The sequence below is a fragment of the Hyaena hyaena genome, unplaced genomic scaffold (assembly GCF_003009895.1).
Source record: "Hyaena hyaena isolate Hyena2069 unplaced genomic scaffold, ASM300989v1 scaffold_23, whole genome shotgun sequence".
In the NCBI taxonomy this organism is placed as follows: domain Eukaryota; kingdom Metazoa; phylum Chordata; class Mammalia; order Carnivora; family Hyaenidae; genus Hyaena; species Hyaena hyaena.
This window is the reverse complement of record NW_024080655.1, coordinates 4,226,411-4,249,334: the sequence shown is the minus strand read 5'-3', so window position 1 is coordinate 4,249,334 and position 22,924 is coordinate 4,226,411. Positions and strand designations below refer to the sequence as shown.

Genomic DNA, 22,924 nt, shown 5'->3' with positions numbered 1-22,924 from the left:
CCTCCCCTGCACACGCTGTCTCTCTCTCTCTCTCTCCTAAAAATAAAAAAAATAAAAATAAAAAAAAATAAAACAGATCTTGCTCGCACTGTTTGTTTCTGATTTGAGATCACTTGTTCGAACATCTGCCGCATTTGGAGTTGCCTTCCTTCTCTAGGCCTGATGGTTTTTTGATTCCTTCAATGACAGTTTTAGAACCTCAGGACACTCTTCACCCCTTTTGAGATGAACACCACCCAAACAACATTACCTAAACTACTTGCAGTCCTTACCTAAGGGTGGGAAGACCATTCCTTCTGATGCTACTGGGTTCTGAAGCTGCCACTGGCGCTGGTGAAGAAGGTGGGCAGTAGGTGGGAGCCCTGCCTATACCTCAATCCCTTTGGAAATTTCCAGGCGACCATTCTGACAAGTGGAAAAGACATTCTAACCTTCTTTATTACTACCTCTTTTAGAGCAGAGAAGAAAGTGGGTGGGGTGTGACCCAGGGTCCAATTTATTAACAACCTCCACTTACAATGAAAACTTACATGCTAAGTTTTGTTTGTTTTATTTGGGGTTGGGGACAAGTCTTTAAAAAAATTTTTTTAATGTTTTTATTTATTTTTGAGAGATAGAGACAGAGCATGAGCAGGGGAAGGGCAGAGAGAGAGGGAAACACAGAATCCGAAGCAGGATCCAGGCTCCAAGCTGTCAGCACAGAGCCTGGCGCGGGGCACAAACTCCTGAACTGCGAGATCATGACCTGAGCCCAAGTCAGACGCTTAACCAACTGAGCCACCCAGGTGCCCCAAAGCATTAGGGAGAAGTCTTAAGCAGAGCATCAGAATTTAGTTTTTCCTTCATTCAACCAAAGAGGGGGCTTGAAACCAAGTCTTATTAGGAGTGGCTGAAAGAATTAGAGATGTTTAGCATTGAGAAAGGAAGCCTGACATCACAAACACACACACATGCACAAACACACACACACACACACACACACACACATCCCTAATCAATGTCATTCCACCTCCTTAGTATTTTGCAAATCAGCTCCCTTCTTTTCATGCCCAGTGATCCCTTCCAAATTCCGAGCCCCTAACCTTTTCAGTATAAACTACTAGACTAGCCTCACCAGCCTTTTGGAAACAACTTGTCTCCCTCTAGTCCAGGTTCCGCACCCCAAGCATAGTGGTTTTTTTACATTAGGTCATATCACACCACTGTGAGATCCTTTGGTGATTTCTTTCCCTCAAGTCCCAACACCTTCGTGTGACCTATAGGGAAGGACCTACTTGATGTGGCAGCTGCCCACCTCCCCAGTTCCACCTCAGCTCTGGCTCCCTCTGCTTCCCTGCGTTCAGGTCAGAGCACCTTCTGTCTCTTGCACCTCCTGTACCCTCAGCCAGTTCCCTCCCCGTGGAAGCTTCCTTGTCTCCCATTTAACACCATTCCTCCTTCACTTCTCCACCACAGTGTTCCAGCCGTGGGGGCCGGTGGGGAGCCTTCGAGATTCGGCCAGGTCCCTCGGCCACACAGTTTCAGTGCGCATTGCACATCTTCCCTTCCCTCAGCAGCTCCTTTTCAGTGTAGTGCGCCTCTGCAAATCGTGAGCCCCCTGAGTGTGGCTTCTGCGTTCTTTTTTCCTGTTGTTCCCTAGACCCGGGCCTCACCAGTGGCAGGTATGTGACAAATGCTTTTGAATAAGTAAGTAGGTGCATTAAAAAGTGAAGATCTTCTTTCTTTGGGAGTGAGCAACCCACTTACTGTATGTGACCCCAAAAGGCTGAACTTAGATCAACGATTGATATTTACACTGAAGCAAATCATGAGAACTTCTACCCTTTGGACCTGCCAGCAGTGAAATGGGCAAAAGGGAAGTCGAATTCCCTTTCTGATTCTAGGCCAAAGGCTCAAACAGTAGTTTGGGCTGCACGTGCCCTACCAACATGTTTCGATTGGCGCAAGTTTCAAAATTGGGACAGTTCAGGGGCGCCTGGGTGACTCAGTTGGTTAAGCGGCTGACTTCGGCTCAGGTCATGATCTCACGGTTCGTGGGTTCAAGCCCTGCATCAGGCTCTGTGCTGACAGCTCAGAGCCTGGAGCCTGCTTCAGATTCTGTGTCTCCCTCTCTCTGTGCCCCTCTCCCACTCCTGCTCTGTCTCTCTCAAAATTAAATAAACATTAAAAATTGGGATATTTCACACCCACCTTTCTAGCTTCTCTTGGGGAAAACTCTGGAGATGAGGTGATGCAGACCTGAAGTGTGGCATGACAATGTAAGCGCGGAGGATGGAGTGGCCAGCAGGTGAGTGTGCTGAGTGATGGGGCCTGCCCTCTCCAGGTCCCCACAGTCCCCAGCTGGCCCTGCTGTATGACTCACTGTGCTCGTATATGTTGCCCAGGCCTTCCGGGCATTTGGGTTTGTTCTCCCCTGTGCAGGTAACCCCAGATATTCTGTCTACTCCTACTGCATACCTGCTTGATGGACTTGAAGGATTAGAATGATTTTAACTAAATCGGTCTCTTCCATCCCTATGATTATCTGAAATCAGAGCACTTGGGGTGCTTTGCATGCTTTTAAAAAGCTGTTTAAATTCATTCACTGTATGTGGCTCAGCCAGAAGGGTATGTATAATGCTTGACCGGCCCATGGTGTAGATAATAAATGTTTGGATGGATGAAAAGCTCCGTAGAAGCCTTGGTTTTCTTTTCCTTCTCTGGATTTGCCTTTGGCGTGTGACACGGTACCAGTAGAGGGAGCCCTTTGTTAATCTGGAAATGCTGGAGAAGAGGAATCTCTGTTCAGCCATCTAATTGTATTTAATTTAGGGATTATGTTAAGGATGTATTCCTCCACGCTGCCCCAAGAATTTCAGTGAACAACATTGGGAAATTAACAAATTGTAGGAAGGAAGAGAATTGGCCTCAGCTCTGACCCATCCCCCCCACCCCCCCACACCCCCACACCGGGGGCTTTTCTATACGAAGACATTCCAAATTAGTATCTAGAGTCTTTTAATCCATTTTGAGAGCTGCTATCATTATGCTCCTAAAAATTTCCAAATAATTGAGTACATTTAGCCCTTAAGGTCTCCTAGTAACAGGCTGCTTCAAGCATAACTGCAAAATAATGGGTTTGCCTAACTGCATGAGGACCACTCTTTGTATGAAAAGCGAGTAGTTGTGTATTGCTTCTAAGGTTCCTTCCAGTTCAAAGCAGAGCTAGTTTATGGGAAAAATGCCTTATTTGGGGGTGAAAATGTAAAAATCTCCTTGAAGGGGTGCCTGGCTGGCTCAGTCAGTGGACTGTGTGACTCCTGACCTCGGGGTTGTGAGTTTGAGCTCCATGTTAGGTGTAGAGATTACTTTAAAAAAATAAAATCTTTAAAAAAAAAAAATCTCTTTGAGAACCTTAGAAATTATTTTCTCCTGAAATCGTCGCTTTTTGAGAAGTCAGCTTATTTGGGGAAAATTTAAGTAATGGAAACTTAGCAAATCGTAATACACCAAACTTGGAAAAGCAGTGTGTATGTGTTTTTAAATTTTTTTTTTTAGCATTTATAGATTATGGCTTTTGATTCTATTATTATCCATTGGCATGCACCCCTCAATTCTGGAAAGTTCTTTTCTTTTTCCTTAGTTCAGTTATTTTAACATGTATCAAAACAATTCAGTACGAAAGGAAAAACTGGGGTTGGATTTCAGGCTGAGGAATATGTGGTGGGGGCCAGAGAATGGCAAGGAGGGCTCTTACTTACCTTCCACAAAGACTGAAAACATTACTAAAGAGGAAACTCAAATAATACTTGGAGGTCTCAAAGCACTTGAAAATTTTTGCCTAATTAAGCTTTTCACCCCCTGCGCAGTAAATATTCTGTTAGCCATACAGGTGAGATTCTAAGAACTTCTAATGAAGCCGTATTCTCAGTAAGACGGAGCTCAAATTACAGCTTCTAAAGGAGCGGTGTGCTGTGCCATTCCAGTGGGACTTCAGTGAGTCACCCTCTCATTTCTCCCAAACAGGCCTGCTGTAACACTATTGTTACTTTATGTGCTTCTTTTCACCATCAGGCTGTGATGTTTTAAATTACCGTTAATGATTACAATGGAAAATTTGCGTAAGGCATTTGTATCTGCTTCCTTCTAACTTGTATGGGGTTCATGTTTCACCTGCTTGGATTCAGACCCTGTTTACTCCAAGCAGGTTTGTCTGGGTTAAGAAGGCAGGGCAGATGTGGACAGAGTGGTGATCCGTGGTGCCCGAATTATTTACAGGAATAGCCTGGATTCTTAGGACTTTGCCCGGATTCTAGGGTTAAGTTGTTACACTTTAAATTCTATTTATAGATAATGGTGGATACAAGTGATAGTGTTTGTTGTCTTATTTTACCAAGTTATCTTGAATTTTAATCATCCCTTTGGGTTTTTGGTTGTCATTTTGAGCATAATGCGGTAGTGTTTTCTTTGTACTGTTCTCTATAGAAACTGACTAAATGCCAGAGTTTACATGAGACAAAAATTATTTGATTGTAAAAATAAATCACTTGCTTGTAAGAGAATTTGCATAATTTGTATAATTTGCTTGCGTTTCAAGTTTTCATAATAAACGGAAACACAGGGAAACCTAAATTGACTATTGCGTATAAAATAAAGTTCCTTCTATAAGCCCTTGATTACTGATGCCAGAGAAGTGAAAGAGAAGAAAAAATTATTCATGTTAATTTCTTTTAGAAATGGCATTAATTGTAGGGACTTTTCTAATTACAAAAGCAGTGCAAGTAATTGCCAAAAATTTGAGCACTATTTAAGAACACTAAGGTGGTCATATTTTAATGTAACATTTTCAGAGTCTTTTTTTTTAGGCCAGCCAATGCATTTTAAGTCTGGTATCTCAAATGATCAAATAATACTGATTTTGATGTTTTATGAGCTAAGTCTGCCTCTTATTTATTTCCCGCCCAGAATATACATAGCTGTGGTAGTAAGTACCAGTAAATATTTCGGTCTTGAAAATGAATCTGTGGTATGCCCAGAAAGAATCCTACATTGAGCTAGCACTGCTAAAGACTTTCATTCATCTTTGTGTATTTGTATGTTCTATGGCCAGCTTGCATACAAAGTGATGCAATATCTAATATAATATATATTGACCTTTCTCCCTTTGATTTTAGGCTTCTGGGTTTTTTTGTTTTTTTGTTTTTTTTTTGTGATGAGGATTAATGAAACTGTCACTAAGAATATATATAAATAGGAAATGGCTTGTTTTTTCTGCATAGAGTTGAAGCTCACCTTGCTGTAGGGGTATTACTGCAGTGACTTTTCACTTTTTAGAACACAAATTAAATTTAAATTGTTTGCTATATACTTTTGGAAACAACTTCAACTCAGAAGAAAACAAGTCCAGAAATCACGTTTACTGCTACTTTTGTAATATTCTTAACCACTGAACTTACAAGTTACGGTAACCTTATTTAAGCAGTATCTTAAGAGGAACAAAAAAATTTCCTGGTACAGCAATTATCACCTGCAGATGGCCTAAAATTAGCATATTGAGTTAACTCCAGAAACAGCTTGTGAGCTGTGAAATGGAGTTCAGATAGATAGTAAGATTTCACGGAAATGCTTCGTATATGGTATAAATAACCAGATATCAAGATACCAGTTGATGCATACAAAGTAAAATGAAACTACTAATCGCTTAGTTAAAATATCCTATGTAAAACTTGATGTCAGAGAGAATATAATTTGATGTGAACATAGGAAGCTTCTCTGCTTATTGGTATTTGTTATCTGTGTACACAAATGCAAACAAAGAAGGCTTGAAGTTGAATTTATCATGACTTATAATCTGATTAGGAGAAAAGAGAATTTAAGTACAGATCGAGGCATTAATCAGTTTAATAAAGCATGCAGATTTCGAGTTAACTTTTCCCAAACTTTTCAAAGTTGTTATTATTTGACGGTCAAAAAGCTGGTCCATTGTGTGGCAAGGAGAAATAATTGAGAGCCAGGATTTAAAAGGAGAAGCCAATGAACAATGGAAAAGAATTTTTCTAAAAAGAATTGAACTTTCTCCTGAGAGGACTTGATGGGTTATTTGGTTGTTGAGTGTCCAGCAAGTATTTCTGGCCCTTTCATAGCTAGGTATCGAACACACTGTTTCTTCCTTTGTGCTAAGTTACTTAAACTTGTTGAGTTTTAGTTCACATGTATAAAGAATACATTTTGGGGCTCGCTTTGGCAGCACAAATATTAAAATTGGAATGGTATGGAGAAGCTTAGCATGGCCCATATGCACAGTGACCCAGAAATGCATGCAGCATTCCATAATTTTGATGTTAACTTATTAAGGTAATCCTTCTGCAGTATCTACATATATCAAATTCTACGGCTTAAACTAATACAATGTTTTATGTCAGTTCTAGCTTAATAAAGCTGGGAGGGGGAGGAGATATTTTGAGAATGTCCAGACATCAAAGACCATCCAGAAAACATTTAATGTGTAGCTATTAATGTAGTTTTTTAAGTAAGACTCTATCTAATGGGTTTTATTTGTCTCTGATCATGGATGGATAATTTTTGCCATTCAGAAAGAAAACATTTAATGTATGACATGCACACAGTGTAAGGAAAAAAATAGCTCCCAATGCATGCATTTATATTTCTTCAATATCCCAGCCAAAGCAATATTTCTTATTGGATTATACTGAAGAGTATAGGTTTATGTCTTAGAAAAAAAATCTTCATTGAGCTATAAAACTCTGTACAACTACTTGTTAATAGTCATATGGTTCTGAGATCCCCGGTCAGAATAAAAGAATCCATCAGCAGATTTTGTAGATTTTGTATTTTCCTGATAGTTTCCAGGTTGGTCACTGCCCACAAATCTTATGCCTTCTTCTCTCCTTTTGTGTAGGAAGGCTAACCAGTCAGTGGCTACCCCTGTGAACTCCACTTAGCTACTCTTCAGTTAACAGGTCTCATTTCCTATTATATAAACGTGTGCACGTATACACACTCACACACACACGCACATGCATCCCTGCTCTTGGGTGGGAACGCGTTTATTATCAGTCTTACTCGTTCTGATTCTGGTGGTCTCAGGACTTAGAGGACTGAATGAGAGCTTCCCTCCACAGGGCGCTTGGGGACCACTTACATTAGCTAAGCATTATGGTCCCCTGATGAAATGTGCTAAATAAAAAATGTTTTCAGATGTTGCTAGGAACGCATATAATCTCTCCTTACTGTAAAATCCTCTACAACTGTTAATATGCCTGAAGAACATGTGTTTATACTAGCATGGGAAGCTCTCCGTGATGTGCTGTAATATGCAGATTGAATGACATATATAACAGGATGCGCAGACTTTTCTTTATACAAAACACCATTCAACAAAAGGTGTTTTTAAAGGCATCAGTTCTGTAGCATAGATTGTAGTTCCTTACAGCTGTTTGCCTTTTTGTATTCTATTCCTTAGACCAGAATATTTTTTCTGCGTGATGAATTCCTATTTATTCTTTCAGAACTTAACTGAAATGTAATCTGTGCAGCTGGACCTGAAATCCCAGACATAACGAGTCTTGCTCCTAAGCATTAATGCCCTCTGTCCTCACACTCATAGCGCATCTTGTAATGATTGGTTTATATGTGTATCTGTGCTCCTCCTGGCTAGTGCGCGCTCCTATCAGCCAGGCCAGGTTTGAGTATAGAACGTGGCTCGACTGAACAGGAAAATGTCTCCTTATTACGATATGCATGGAACATTTGGGGAGCTCTTTTTTCTCCTGGGTTTGATAAAGATACATCCAGGGTATTCTGTGATTCCATTTCTTTAACTCTTATCCATATGATTGTTAAGATTTTTTTTTTTAAGAGCCTTATTGAGGGATAATTTTATAAACCATACAGTTGGCCCACTTTAAGTGTACAGTTGAATGGTGAATTAATTCAGAGTTGTGCAATTGTCACTAAATCCAATTTTAGAACAATTCCATTACCCCCAAGAGGATCCTGATGGATATATTTTTAAATACTGATGGAACTCTCCAGAAACTTGTGTAGTGGGCTGAATTTGGTGACCTCAAAATGGGTCACTGTGGCTCCATGCTTAAAGGAGGCCCCGATGCTTAGTGGTGCTGCAGCCTGAAAGAATAGTGCATGCTGGCCATAAGGGACACTGATCTCTCTTCAGAGGCTTGCTCTGTGACGAACTCTCATTTGAGAGTCAGAATATAATAACCTGTAATGGAGATACCTTCTTTATTTAATTTTACATATGGACTCTGCAGAGGGGAAGGAAGTTAATTTGACATCACACTTATAGTTAAGCGGAAGGGCTGGGATTTGAACTTGAGCCCGACTGCACCACACTTGGCCTAAACATTCAGTAGCTATATTTTGAGCAATTACTATGGGCTTCTGTAAAAAGGGAAATCTTAGGAAACATGTAAGCAAATTGGAAGAGTCATTTAATCTGAAAAGAGAGGAGGTGAGTATGGTATGGAAAAGATCAAGTCTGAAATCAGCGTTTTCTTTGACTTGTTCCATCCAGTTTGGTTTGAGGACCAGTGGGCATATCCTCAGTTGGGTCAGCAAACCTAGAAAAGAGAAGAAACAGGATCATGTTGTAAAAATTATAAAGTAGCAGAGGCCATTTGGGCTCAGCATAATCTCTGAGTGAGTTTGCTTTGGGGATTGTTTCATGTTTTTATAAAAAATTTTTTAAAGATTTATTTATTTATTTGAGAGAGAGAGTGTGTGAACAGGGGAGGGGGCAGAGAGAGAGGGAGACATAGACATAGACTCTGAAGCAGGCTCCAGGCTCTGAGCTGTCAGCATGGAGCCCGATGTGGGGCTCGAACCCATGAACCATGAGATCATGACCTGAGCCCAAGTAGGACACCTAACCGACTGAGCCACCCAGGCGCCCAAGGGGATCCTTTCATCTTTAAGTCTTAAAATGTTAACGTTGCTTGGTCTGTATCAACATATACCGTCAACTGGTCAACTTTATGAATTGGAATCGGGTTTGGCTGCTGTAACAGAGACGTAGTAGTGGCTTAAACAAGGTAGAAATTTATTTATTTTTTCTCTCAGATAGAAAGCTGGGTAGGTAATCAAGGCTTGGCATCGTAGTTCTCCAGGCATTAGGGTTCTGCCTCTTTATCTCCTTACTCTGCCACCTTTATCACACAGCTCTCGTTTTGAGGTTTAAGTGGGTTCTTTAGCTCCTCCTACCACATCAGCATTTCAGCCCTCAAGAGGAGGAATGTGTGAGGAGGGGGACATGTGTTTTTCTTTCCTTTAAGGGCATGACCAGGAAGTTACATGTGTTACTTCCAATCACATCTTGTTCTATAGGATGTAGTCATTGGGCACATACCATGTCCCCCCCCCCCCATTCTATCATGACAAGTTTAATATGAAAAACGTAGATTTGTATGTAAGAAGGAGGAAGATGTGGAATGCTTTAGGCCAACTCTTTCTTAGCATTTCTTTTTTTATCTGGGCCAGAAGATTCGGCCAAATCCAAAAACTTCTGTCAAAACGATTCCCCTAGGCTTTGAAGACACTTCTTTGTTTCGAAGTTGGCAGTGCGTCAGTCTATCTTTCATGATGCAGTGTCATTTTGAACTTGTTTTTCCTGGAAGAGTATATGCAGCGGGCTCCCGGCCTGACATCTGGGTTGGGAGTGCTGCCTAGCAGATTCTACCTTGGTAAAGCAGAATACATTTTCTGTCTTCAAAATATTTCTAGGAAAAAATTTATTTTCTCACCAAAGTACTGTTTTCATTAAGACATAGTAGTATTCACAGTAAAAAGCTTAAAATTCCTAGGTTTGGCACGCATGCAAAGCATGTGACAAAGCACCGTTTGCTTCTTAGAAAATTGATGATATCTGGGGGCACCTGGGTGGCTCAGTTGGTTAAGCATCCGACTTCAGCTCAGGTCATGATCTTGCAGTTCATGGGTTCGGACCCTGCATCCGGCTCTATGCTGACAGCTAGCTCAGAGCCTGGAGCCTGCTTCCAATTCTGTGTGTGTGTCTGTCTGTCTGTCTGTCTCTCTCTCTCTCTGCCTCTCCCCCATTCATGCTCTGTTCCTCTCTCTCTCTCAAATAAACATTAAAAATTTTTTTAGAAAAATAAGTAGATGGTATCTGGGAATCAAGAATTCATGTTCTAACCTCAGTCTTAACTCTGACGTGGCCTTGACCAAGCCAATGGGTGTCTTAACTTAGTTAGCAATATCTTTAAAAATTTTTAGTGTTTATTTATTTTTGAGAGACAAAGAGACTCTGAGAGAGCCAGAGTGTGAGGGAGGGAGGGCCAGAGAGAGAGGGAGACAGGATCTGATGCAGGCTCCAGGCTCTGAGCAGTCACCACAGAGCCCAACGTGGGGCTTGAACCTGTTAACCGTGAGATCTTCACCTGAGCTGAGTTGGACACTAACCAACTGAACCACCCGGGCACCACAAATAATATCTTAAAACACAGTTTAGAAGTAGCTTCTCTCTCATATTATATGTATTTAATCAACAATTATAACACCCTTTAAAAATGCAGGGTTTGGGGGAAAGGGAGAGAGGCAAACCATGAGAGACTCTTGAATGCTGACAAAAACTGAGGACTGATGGATGTGGGGGGGAGGGGGGGATGGGCATGGAGGAGGGCACTTTGGGGATGAGCACCGAGTGTTATGTAGAAACTAATTTGACAATAAACTATTTGTAAAAAAAAAAAAAAAAAAAGGTAAAAAAAAACATTAAAAATTTGTAAGGAAAAAAAAAAGAAAGAAAAAAAAAATAAAAATGCAGGGTTTTTTGGTTTGTTTTTTAAGGGTGAGTTTTCCTCACAACTAGTTAGACCAACAAGGGGAATGAATGTGCGGATACACTTATCATTTGCCAACCTGTCACTGACAGCATTCTTCTAATGGCTCTTTTAATAGGAAAAGATCACTTGAGCTCTTAAGATTAGAAATCTTCAGTAATCTAGGTTGGCAGATTTTTCTCTCGATAAAGTATGTTATTTTCCAGGCGTGCATTTTGGGACAGCTAATTTCACCATAAGCCCTTAATTATTTGAAGATCTCTGTGCCAGTATTATTTTTCAGGCAGGACCCATTTTAGCCAAGTTTACTGAAAGTGTTCCCAGTGTTCTCTCCAGTAATTTCATCTGATTCCTCTTTATGCACTCTTGACACAGCCAGATTATATAGAGTGTATAAAATAAAGTGCTGTCTGTCAAGTGGGGCGTGGCTTCGTGATTCCCTTCTGTTTGGGGTGGGTGGCTTCTCCTCACTCTTCATCTGTTGCCTGCATCCTCAGCTATCACGAAGGTTTTGTTTTCTCTTTTGCAGATGACACGATTGGTGCTGCCTGGCATGGTGGAAAGGTGAGTCACAGGCTCACACACAAACACCAGAGAGACAGAGCTCATGATTATTTATAGGGAGAATCCTTTCTTTGCAAAATTCATTAAAGTGACTAATGAACCTATCCCCCATGTCTTAGCAACAGAGTAACGTGCTGGGCGAGTCACACGGTGGAGCATGAGTCATCCGGTGGTGGAGGCCTTTTCCACTCGATTCCCTTTTTATTTCCCTCTCCAGGGTTGTGGTGGTTCCTTTAGATCAGGATTAAAAAGTCTGCCTGAGTCACCATCACTAACTCAATTGCCTGCTATTCTGAGGGGGTGGATAGAGTTCCTGGGGTATTCCTGGGGATGCCTTCTTAAAGCTATATGCTCTCAGAACTAAACTCAGAGGAGTTTCACAAAGCAAGATCCCATCTCCTGGTTTTTTAGTTCTAATGGGTGAATGGATATGTGGGGAACTTAGTCATGTTATAACATGGTTATGAGAGGTGAGATCTGCCCTTAGAACAGAAGGCCACACCTTGGAGCCCCATCTGGGTTCCAGTTTGAGTGAGGTTCCACTAGGATATGTGAGGTGTCTTCATTTTCATTGAGAAATGTGTTGTAGAGTTCTTCTTGAAATAGCAGGAAGTGTAAAATTGTAATTAAACTCTGGTTTTCCCTTGGAAAAGCCTGAATGATGTCTGGGCTTTCAAAGAAAACCCGTTGAAAAGATCTGGGCTTGCATCTTGAGCGAGCTTGATCATTTGCTAAATTTAGGGCTTCACAGTCATCCTTCCTCTGCAAAAGAGCTTTGAGTTTGGAAGAGGTCCAAAGGAATCACAGCTTCAAGAAGGGCAGGCCCAAAGACCCTACTTCTGTGAGGAAACCTCTCTGACCAGCTGCAGGCAGGGCTTACAGCTACTGTTTATTGAGCACCTATCGTATGCCCAGTGTTGTACCACAGACTTGATATGTTAACTCATTTAACTTTGATAACCTCCCACGTTGTATGAAGGAAGAAACAGGGTTAGGAATCCATGTTGCTTGGGATCTACAGGGACTGGTTGAGAAACTGCGTCTTAGCAGTTTTTGTTTGTAACTCCATTTTGTCTCAGATTTGTAACATATATTTTTTAATCTTTATTGATTTATTTCGAGAGGGAGGGGGGAGAGGATCCCAAGCAGGCTCTGCGCTGTCAGCTCAGAGACTGATGTGGGGCTTGGTCTCACAAACCATGAGATCATGACCTGAACCGAAACCAAGAGCTGGATGCTTGACCTGCTGTACCACCCAACTGCCCCTGAAGTTTGGTATATTTTAATTCCTTAAAACCTTAGACTGCCTTGTGTTGGTTGACAGTGGCTGTGTGCCCCTGATGGTCAGAAACGGAAGTGACAGACAGTAGTCAAACGAGACAAAACCCCAGGAGATGGCAGAGAATTGGGCTCGACAGAGTAGTACTGAGGAGAGATGAAATTTCTGCCGTTATCTGAATGCAGTTTTGACATCTACAAGCACGTTGACGTTAGTTCAGGATAATAAGTCCATGCATTACAAATGAAATACTTAGAAATCACAGTAGCGTTATGAAAGGAATTTTTAAGGAATTAAGTACTTTGGTAGAATCCGTATCAAAAGAGATAATGGGGCACCTGGGTGGCTCAGTCACTTATGCGTCCAACTTCAGCTCAGGTCACGATCTCACAGTCCATGAGTTCGAGCGCTCCATCGGGCCCTCTACTGCAGGCACAGAGCCCGCTTTGGATCCTTTGTCCCCTCGCTTTGCCCCTCCTCCCCATCTCTCTCTCTCCCTCAAAAATAAACATTAAAAAAAGAAAGATAATGGTTGTGAATTAATTTTGGAGGTCATAATGGATTTAAATAGTCATGGAATTGTAGTACTCTAAATTAATTGAAACCAATCACCCTTATTTGATAGATAGAAGGTGAGTCCCAAAGAGATTGAGTGCTATGAAGCTTCATAATTAGTAATGGATACAGACAGAGGGTGCTAGAAACTTCACACCTGTCTTTATAGACCTAGGCGGCCATGACCACATTTAGAGCTGACACATTAGATAAAAATAATGCAAAAAAGAGGGTCCATTCCTTCAGCAGGCACTCACGGAGTCAAGTTTATCCTGGAGTGTACAGAAGATGAACTGGATCTTTGTGTTTAGGGAGTCAAGTGGATTTTAAACTAAGATTGAGAGATGGTCTGATGGAAAACCATCAGACCATCATAAGCTATGGACTGACCCTGACACCACAAGGGTGAGTGTGGCACTTGCTAAGAACTAGTAAGAAATGTAAGTGGACTTTATGAATCAGTAGTTTTGGTTAGGAGAGGGAACAGCTATGTCCCCTTGACCTAAAGGAGTTACTAGTTGTATTAATTAAGGCAGACTATAAGAGACCACCTCTCTCCTACACAGCCGCTGTGGGTCAGGGCTTGGGGCTGTGCTCCACACAGGCATTCAGGGATGATCTCAGGCTCCTTCCACGCAGGGCTGCTCTTCCCTTGGGTCTTGCAGCTCTCGCCTGCACTTTCTGCAAGCAGCTAGCAGACGAAGGAAGAGAGAATAAGGGTGATTTTACGGGAAGTTTCACGGGCCAGGCCTGGAAGTAGTGTACATCCCTTCTGCCAACATTCTGTTGCCCAGAACTCAGTCACCGGCTACAGCTAACTGCAGAGGAGGCCAGAAATGTTGTTAGTTGTGTGCCCAAGAGGGAGAGAAAAAACTCGAGGGTAACCGATCATCTGAAAGCCTTCTTATTTACACTTATAAGTGACTTTATTATACCCTGCCCTTTACACAGTCCTCAAATGGCGTATTTCCTATGGTTGTTTCCATAGGATTCTTATTTCCATTGAGTAACAGCCGAGTCCTTTATAAAGATCCTTTATTGTTGTTGTTTTCCCCTTTCACTGATTCTACCTCTGATGTATGAGATTTTTCCAAACCCTCTAGAACTATAGCCTAGGGCCAACTATCACTAAACAAGTATCTATAATTAGACTAAGGTATTATTAGCATAGAAGTAGAAAGTGCATAATTACATTAGAGAGGAAGCTTGCTCTTTCCACTTCTCTGGAATTATAAACATTGTGTATAGCTGGAGCCAGGAGGTGGTTGCCATAACAACCATGGAAAAGCTAAAAATAGCCCCTTTCATACTGTATTGCTTCAGGTGGAATTATGACATGTTATGGTGTTTTAGGGCAGGCAGTGCTCTTTCATGTGGTAAATGTTTGCAAACTTTCTCCAGCAAAGCAGAATCTATATAATGTACTTGGATTGCTGGTTCTAATTATATGTCTGACCCCTCTGTTCCAGGATTCTTTTCTGACCTAGGACTCTGTTTTGATACGTTTCTTAGTCTTCTTGAGAGTCTCTTGGTGAATCGTCTTTACCAATTTCAATGTTGTGGTTTATGCTTAAAAAAGAAAAGTAACGACCCTTCAGGAGCACATTTCTGGACTCCGTGATAAGAAATGGAAATAGGAAGAAGCGCCATGAATCTCTGTGCACAGTCCCCCTTGCCTGCCGTCAGACTCTCCGAATACAGTTAGCACCCTACACTGGAGTCCCCCCGCCGTGGTCCAGTTCTTCACGGTAGCCTTACACCTCTCCCATCACTCCCTGCATTGCGGGGCAGTGCTGGGGTACCCGAGGAAATCAGTGACTTATTCAAGGGAGACCTGTCAGTTCCTCTGTGGCAAGAGTATTTGTATAGAGCTGTAGACAAGGGTACAGCAACAGTCTGATGGAGTAGGGAGCATTTACAGAAAAATAAAGACCTGGCAATGTTTTTTAAGTTTATTTGTTTTGAGAGAGAGTGAGCAGGGGAGAGGCAGAGAGAGAGAGAGAGAGAGAGAATTCCAAGCAGATTCCACAAGGTTAGCACAGAGCCCAGGATGCAGGGCTCGAACCCATGAACCATGAGATCATGACCTGAGCCAAAGTTGGACGTTTAACTGACTGAGCCACCCAGGCACCCCAGCTTGGCAATTTTTTTGTCCAGATGACAATGAAGGAGGGTGTTAGGATGGGGCTGTCACAGGTCTGAGGGAGTTCTACCAGACAGCATAGCTGCAGGAAGCTGTAATTACAAGATGCTGAATTTTATAGGCTTGGGTGAGTTTAATGTTTGGCTTGTGAAAGGGCTAGTGATGGAAGAGAATATATTTCTATGAAAAGGTGCTTCCTTGTCAGCAGTGGTGTTTTCTGCTTTGTTTTTGCAGTATTTCAGCTCTGGTGGGTCCTCGGTAATTTGCACTACTGAGACACCCACGTGTGGCTTTTGGCACATAAGCAGCGTGATGAATTAAGAATGTTATATCACAGAAAATATTACCCGATTTATTTATTTGGATGTTTGTCATAACAAACTGGAAATGTGCTGAAGTATAAGCAACGTGAGCCTTCCTTATGAAACTTCAGCAGATACTGTTAATGTTCCTTCCAGTCTTAGAATTGTTCCCTAAGTCCTCAGAAAATGAGAGATTAACTAAGGTTTGGTTTTATGTTTGTTTTCGTGTGCAATTAAGCGCAGCCCATTTTGTCCTTCTGCTTGATCTAGCAGAGCTGTCGTGAGTCGGCCTGTGCCATGGAAACTAGTTTGACGTCACTAATTCTGCTTAGATGGAGGATTAGAGGCAGACGAAGTAGTTGATTTTCAGGACGAGTCCTTTGTGCCTCACAGTCCCGAATGTTCAGCCCCATCTCTGCATGAAGACTAGATACTGTATACAGTACGAGGATGAAGGTGGCGCCACCTGCGTGCTGTTTATGATTCAGACAAAACTAAGTTGAATGTTACTACCCTTGGAGAGAAAGAGAATTCTGTGCTGTTGTGTATGTGGGTGTGGGCGGAAGGCTTTTGCTAGGCAAATACGTGTGCTTCTTGTTAGCACAGACTTTTCCTAGAAGGGGTGTTTCTCTGCTGTCATTATGATACAATTATACATGCTACCATTTTATTTCCTGAGGTCTACTGTGTTCTTGCGTTAGACTTTGTTGGTCTTGGGTTTGTTTAATATACTCTAGAGTGCAAATACTGTGTTTTGAATAACGTTCCCTCAAATTCTGCCTCTTCACGAAATCGAACTGACTCCACCTCCCAGAAATTTTAATCAGGGTAGAATATTGGAGAAACAAAGATCTTAGTTGCCTCAAGGAGTAAACGATGAAAGGAGCATCCCTGAACAATTGCGACATATTTGATTATTGGTCTATTATTTTTGAAAACGGGAAAGAAGTTTTTACTGTCTTTAAACACATTTTCCTGGATTGAAATCATTGTTTTGGGGAGTGTGTTTTGATGAGATCAAGATTTAATTTTTAAAATATATTTGATAACATGACACTTTAATTTGGGAAGACTTTTAGGTTGTATCTCATTTATGAGAAATGAAATTTAAAAATGTAAGATTTCTGTTCAAGGGCACATGTAGCCACCCCAGCCAATCTGAGTATAAGGGAGCACGTAATCCAGGTGATAAAAACAGTGATGTACTACAGCTTCAGTGAAAAACAGCATCATCTGCAACTAGCTTTTTTCTTCGTTTGCTCTGAATGAGTGAGGCTATAGCAATTCCGGGTTATATGAAAAGTTAAAGGAAAATGCTGCCTAAAAGCTAGAAGGATGCATAGGGCTCAGGAAGGGGGTGCAACTTATTGTGATCTGGGGTTACTTCTCAGGAAGCATTCAGGCTTGCAGAAGATACCATAGCTCTCTTAGCTTGCACTTGATTGGGACCTGCTCTGAGCTTATAGGCGACACATTACAATATATCATAAAAAGACTTCTCTCTCTTTCTTCTACAGATTTATTGAGATCTGTTTCACATACCCTAAAACCCACCCACTTAATGTATACAATTTGGTGGCTTCTAGTATGTTCACAGAGCTGTGCAGCCATCACCAGAATCGAATTTGAGAACATTTTCAACACCCTAAAAAGATAAAGATGTTCTAAACCTCATAAATTAATACTCCATTACCACTCTCCAGTAACAGAAGTGGCTTTTAGTCAATGTTGATCAAAGGGGTTTCTCACAAATAAAGATAAAACCTTAGATCCTCATTGCTAATTACTGGTTTTTATCTTCGAGCGACAGGGTTCTACCTCCTGATAGACACTCTTACTCTCTTATCGATATTTGAAAACAAAAGGCTTTTTTGTCTCTGAGATGCAAGCAGAACACACAAGAATGATATAATCAATACATTGACTAAATATTTCCAACTTTCTTTAAAACCCTAATATAACATTTTTAAATTTGAGGTTTGATTTCTGTGACCAAGATGTGGGTGGAGTTCATTGCTTAGGAATGCGTATATGACTAATAAGGACTTCAGTTCAGAAATAAAAACCAAAGACAATTTGTTTCCAGTGACACAGTAAGTGGAGGGTCCAGACTCTGCTTGATGGTCGAAGTGGCATCTCGCCTAGAGGATGGCAGATGGACTGGGTGACCTTTGGGGATTATTTCTTTTCAGATTTATGTCTAAAATAAACTTAGATGCCATTTAATCATGTTTCTGTTATTATTTTGCATAAAAAGGGTCTGTGTAGTCCTTTTTAAAAAAAATACTGAAAAAATCGGTCTTGGGGGAGGTAAATTCAGACAAAGGACAAGGAGAGTCTGTGTGGAAGGAAAGGAACCTGACCCAGAGGACAGGAAGTAGGTAGGGTTGTTTGCAGTGGCTGAAGGGGACTGCCAGCCCCCTCCACCCCCTCCCCTAAGAAGAATGAGTTTGGGGGGGAAGAGTTGGTTGTTAATTGTTTAAAATTCCTGAAACCCTAATTTGACATTTTACCCAACCCAACTTGCTAACAACTAGTTTATTTGGGGCATTGCTTTGCTCCAATTAACTTTCATTCATTAATCAAATTAGTAATTCCTGGTCACTTTCTGACTTTTAGCTTTCAGTAGTCTCTGGAAGTTACAGTAGAAATTGACCTTTGTCCTTTGGCAGAGAATATGGTTGATCTCCTCTAGAGTCACATCACTTTTCAGTCAGCAGTCTGTTTAGTGCCTGAATGAATATCTACAACCTAGAGGAAGCAGAAGGACAGAACCTAACCGTTCACTCATTGCCAGGAGGTTTTATCAAGTACCTGTTACATGCTCACGACAGTGCCTAGTGTTTGGAGGAAAAGTATAAGACAGCGGCTACGATGTCCAGAAGCTTATGGCTTGTTGAGGGAGAAAAGCATTTATACACAGCAAGGTAGTATGTGATGATAAGCGAAAATAAAAGCATCAGAGGATTATGAGAGCATTTCCCAGAGTGAGGGTTCTTGGTGCTGTGGCCAGAGAATCTCTCAGATGGGAGAGATTAAGTCGAGGAGACTGTAGCTCGGATCCGGTCATGCCCCAGATTACTAAAACAGAAATGAGCTAATTGCAAACAAGAGCTATTTTTAGTTGATTGAGTTATGCCTCATTCACTGACTGGGCGTATCATGTGCTGATGAAAGGCAAGGGGTGATGTGTCTTAGAAAAACAGTTATGTTCTCCTGTTCCAGGCAGTTCTATGTCTCAATCTGTAATTTACAAACAGTTGCATATGTGATTTCATTCTGCTGACTTGGTGCATTTTCCTCTTTAGATCTAAAGGGGCAATTCTGAACATCTCCTCTGCCAGCGGCTTGGTCCCTGTTCCACTGTTGGCCATTTACTCTGCAACCAAGGTGAATAATTTTTTAGTGAATCGTGTCAGAATAGGAATGAGGAATACTTTTCGCTCTGAGAAATAAGCATGGAAACTTCTTGAAGTTCTATTCTTGGCCCTTTTCAAATGGACTGGGAAGAACAGGGAAGGGGCACCATGGTCTCAGAACCACAGATGCTTTTTTCTCCTCTGGTGGTTCCTGGTACAGGCATGCCTCATAACATGATGTTAATGATTGGGGATTTGGTCCATGAAGGCGTCAGCTTCATCCAGCAAAAGTTAACCACGCTGCAGAGCTTAGTGGAAGAGTTTGCAGCCAGTCAGGACATAAATACACACAGTAGGCGCAAGATAAGGCTGGATGAGAGTGTGAGTATTTTGCCACATTGTTCAGAATTCATAGATACTTATTATCACTTCTGGAGTGAGACAAGAATTTTCTAGAACTCTCTATAAGCGGTCATAATTTTATACACGATCACCATTCACCTGTTCACATTACTAGTAGGAAAAATCAATTAGAACACATTTCCTGCTGCCTCTAGGGCCATAGCATCTTCATATACATTGTTGAGGCATAGGCTCCATCCCTGAAATGAAAATGACCATTGAGATGCTCCAGTTAAACAAGCTTTTAGGGAAAAATGAGCAAGACATAATCCACTAAGAACTTAGGATATGTCAGAGAAGGAAAAGAGCAAAACGCCTGCTTTCTTTTTCATTTGGCTCTTTGTCCACTGGAAACTCGTGAACAGTGACTACTGTGTTGAGAAAGCTTGGCGCTACGCCCCACTCCTGCAGTCGACTTGCTTTCTGTGTCTCTGAAAGATACAGAGGGGACGTTTCACGTGAACATCCTGCTTCCTGAAGCGATTGTGGGACTTGAGCCTCTCACCTGTTCCGCTCCAGGGCCACAAGACTGTTATTAATCGGGACCCTCGTGGAGTCATCATTGATACTTTGCATTTTAAGCCTGAGGCTGAGTCCATATTTGAAAAATGGTACATTATATTTTACAATAGATTTAAAGTTAAACTATCAGAAGAAGATCGGCTGTCACATTCATCCATATGCTTCTTGGATCTTGCCGTCCCCAAGGGCCAAGAGGAAGCTTGCTCTTTTCTTTTCTTTACTGACAACAGAATCCCTCCAGAGGAAAGTCGAATGGAATCCATACTGTGTTTCTGTCTGAATGGCAAGTGGGGAGGAAGAACCTGTCCTTTGTTACATAATAAAACATTTCTTCTTGGAAAGTAATTTTCTGAAAAAGAAGACCCTTTTCTGGTTAAGTCACAATTTGATCCAGAGATTCTGTTTAGCAAGAGAATACTTAATTTAGTGGCAGAGAGAAACAACCTGAGGCTTTGAGGTGTTTTTTAAGGTCTCTTCTGCATGTGAAATAAAAAGAGTGATTAGGAACTCGAGTGTTAAATGGTTAGGTTGTTATTTTTGTTGCCATGGCTACAAATCAGGCCGATTGATGTAACGTGTGTGTCTCCTTCCCACTCTCACCCCATCCCAGGCTTTTGTGGATTTCTTCTCTCAGTGCCTCCATGAGGAATACAGGAGCAAGGGCATCTTTGTGCAGGTGAGTGGGGGTTGTTTCAGTTGCCTATGCCTGTTTTTGTGTGGTTTCCACAGCAACTGTTGCTGTCTTGGCAACGAAAGAAAATCACATTCCTAAGGAGGTGAGTGTGACGTTAGCACACCGTTACAGACATGATTTCTTTTTCTTTTATGCACTTTAAGTCTAGATTAAAAAAAAAATTATCCCCTAGAATTCTTAAGTAGGGGTCCTTAAAGTAGAACTAAGCGCACGCTTTTTTTTTTTATACAGTTTTATTTTGAGAAAATTAGATCATCTGTATCTCTTTGCTGCCAGGTGTGCAAGGTGTATGGTAACTCTGTCCCCAGAGCCACTGGGTAACACCCGCAGGGTGGAGGGCTGAATAGAACTCACTCTGTGCAGAGCAAGGATGACCGCGTGCACCCGGAGGCCTTTGGTGTGGTAGTGAGCTTTAGCTTTTTTTTAAAATTGTAGTAAAAGCACATCACAGAAAACACCATTTAAATCACATTCAAGTATTCGGTTCAGTGGCATTAAGTACATTCACACTGTTGTGTGGCCATTAGCACCGTTCTCTCCTGAACTTTTTCATCTTCCAAAACAACTGCTGTGTTTATTACACAGTGACGCCTCGCTTCCCCCTCTCCCGGGCCTGCGCAGCCTGTATCCTACTCTCTGTCTGAATTTAGACTAGTGCGGGTACCTCTTATGGGTAAAATCATGCCATATTTGTCTGTCTGGCTAATTGCACTTCGTATACCATCTTCATGTTCTTCCATGGTGTATGGCATGTGTCAGACTTCCCTTCCTTTTAAAGGCTGAAGAACATTACATGGTGTACATACACTGCACTGTGTTTATGCGCTCATATGTTGTTGGACATTCAGCTTGCTTTCACCGATTAGCTGCTGTGAATTATGTGGCTGTGAACCTGAGGGGTACGCCTATCTTTTTGAGACCCTGCTTTCAGTTCTTGTAGGTTTGTTCCCAGAAGTGGAATCACTGGATCAGGTGGTAATTTTATTTATATCTGTATTTCTTTCCCTGAACAGCCTTTTTTCCCTAGTAGCTTACCTATTTCATACTCCCGCAACAACGCACCAGGGCCCCAGTTTTTTTTATATCCTTGCCAATACTTATTTTCTGCTTTGTTTTTAGTTTTTAAATAATAGCGGTCCTAATAGGTAGGAAGTGGTCTCTCATTGTGGTTTTGATTTGCATTTCCCCAGTGACTAGTGGCGTTGAGCACCTTTTCAGCCGCTCGGGCCATTTTATCTGTTCTTTGGAGAAACAGCTATTCAAGTCCCTCACACTTTTTTAATTGGGTCGCTTGCTTTTCATTGTTGAATTGTAGGAGTTCTTTATGTATTCTGGATATTAATCCTTTAGTAGATATATGGTTTGTAGATATTTTCTTCCACTCTGTGCATTGCCTTTTCACTCTATGGATAGTGTCCTTTGACACACAAAAGTTTTTAAATGTGATGTAGTCAGTTTATCTATTTTTCTTTAGTTGCCTGTGTTTTTGGTGTCCTAGGTGAGAAATCATTGCCAAATCCAACGTGAAGCCTCCCCCTATGTTTTCGTTTTAGAGTTTTATAGTTTTAGCTTTTACATTTAGGCCTTTGATCCATTTTGACTTAATTTTTGTAGAGATCTTTGATTTTATTATGTAGCTAACAGATACAGTGCTGCAAAAATAGAATACAAAATATGAGAGGAAGCAAATGTAGGAGTTTTCTTGAGTATCTGTCTTAAGGCAGCTGTTGCTCAGCACGAAGAAATAATGGCTCACGGTGTTTCCATGCTCAGGCACGTTTTCAGCAATGCCGTGGGAGGAGTTTGCAGCTGTTACCCCTTTCCCGGTCCTGCTCACGACTTGCCCCTGCTGGTTCCCACACCCCCACTGTTCTTCATGGCTTTCATTACTGTGAGCCTAGTGTTTAGATTTTTGCATCCCAAAGCCCCAAATGATCAAGTATCGTAATAGCTAGTATTTCAGGCACAGGGCAAAACCCTTTATACGTGTTCATTTATTTCATTTCGTCTCGTTATGATTCATAAGGTGGTGTGATTATCATCTTCTTTAAATGTATGGAAATTGGGGTTAGAGAGGTTAAGCCACTTGTCCATGTTGAGCCAGGACTCAAATCCGAGTCTGTCTGGCACCCAACCCTTTGCTCCTCATCACTGGGCTCCTTACTTGAGGCCTTTAGGACAGTGTTGAACACATTGGATCCGTCTGTGCTTAGGGAGTTATAGAATCAGAAGGTGATTGGCTGCCCAGTTCCATTTCCTCCCTTGTATGCTTAGACAGTCAAGATGG

General features: G+C 41.5%; 1 protein-coding gene and 1 non-coding gene across 2 annotated transcripts in view; both read left to right on the top strand.

The window, feature by feature from the left end:
* Window positions 1–22,924, top strand: part of HSD17B12 (hydroxysteroid 17-beta dehydrogenase 12) — a 162,435-nt gene that overhangs the window by 126,735 nt on the left and 12,776 nt on the right. The window contains exons 7-9 of the mRNA XM_039226782.1: window positions 11,347–11,381; window positions 18,969–19,050; window positions 20,554–20,619. Coding sequence (XP_039082713.1) covers window positions 11,347–11,381; window positions 18,969–19,050; window positions 20,554–20,619 — 183 coding nt within the window. The remainder of the gene's footprint in view (window positions 1–11,346; window positions 11,382–18,968; window positions 19,051–20,553; window positions 20,620–22,924) is intronic.
* Window positions 6,211–6,316, top strand: LOC120228508. Its single transcript, XR_005527517.1, has one exon. It is a non-coding gene; the product is annotated as a U6 spliceosomal RNA (small nuclear RNA).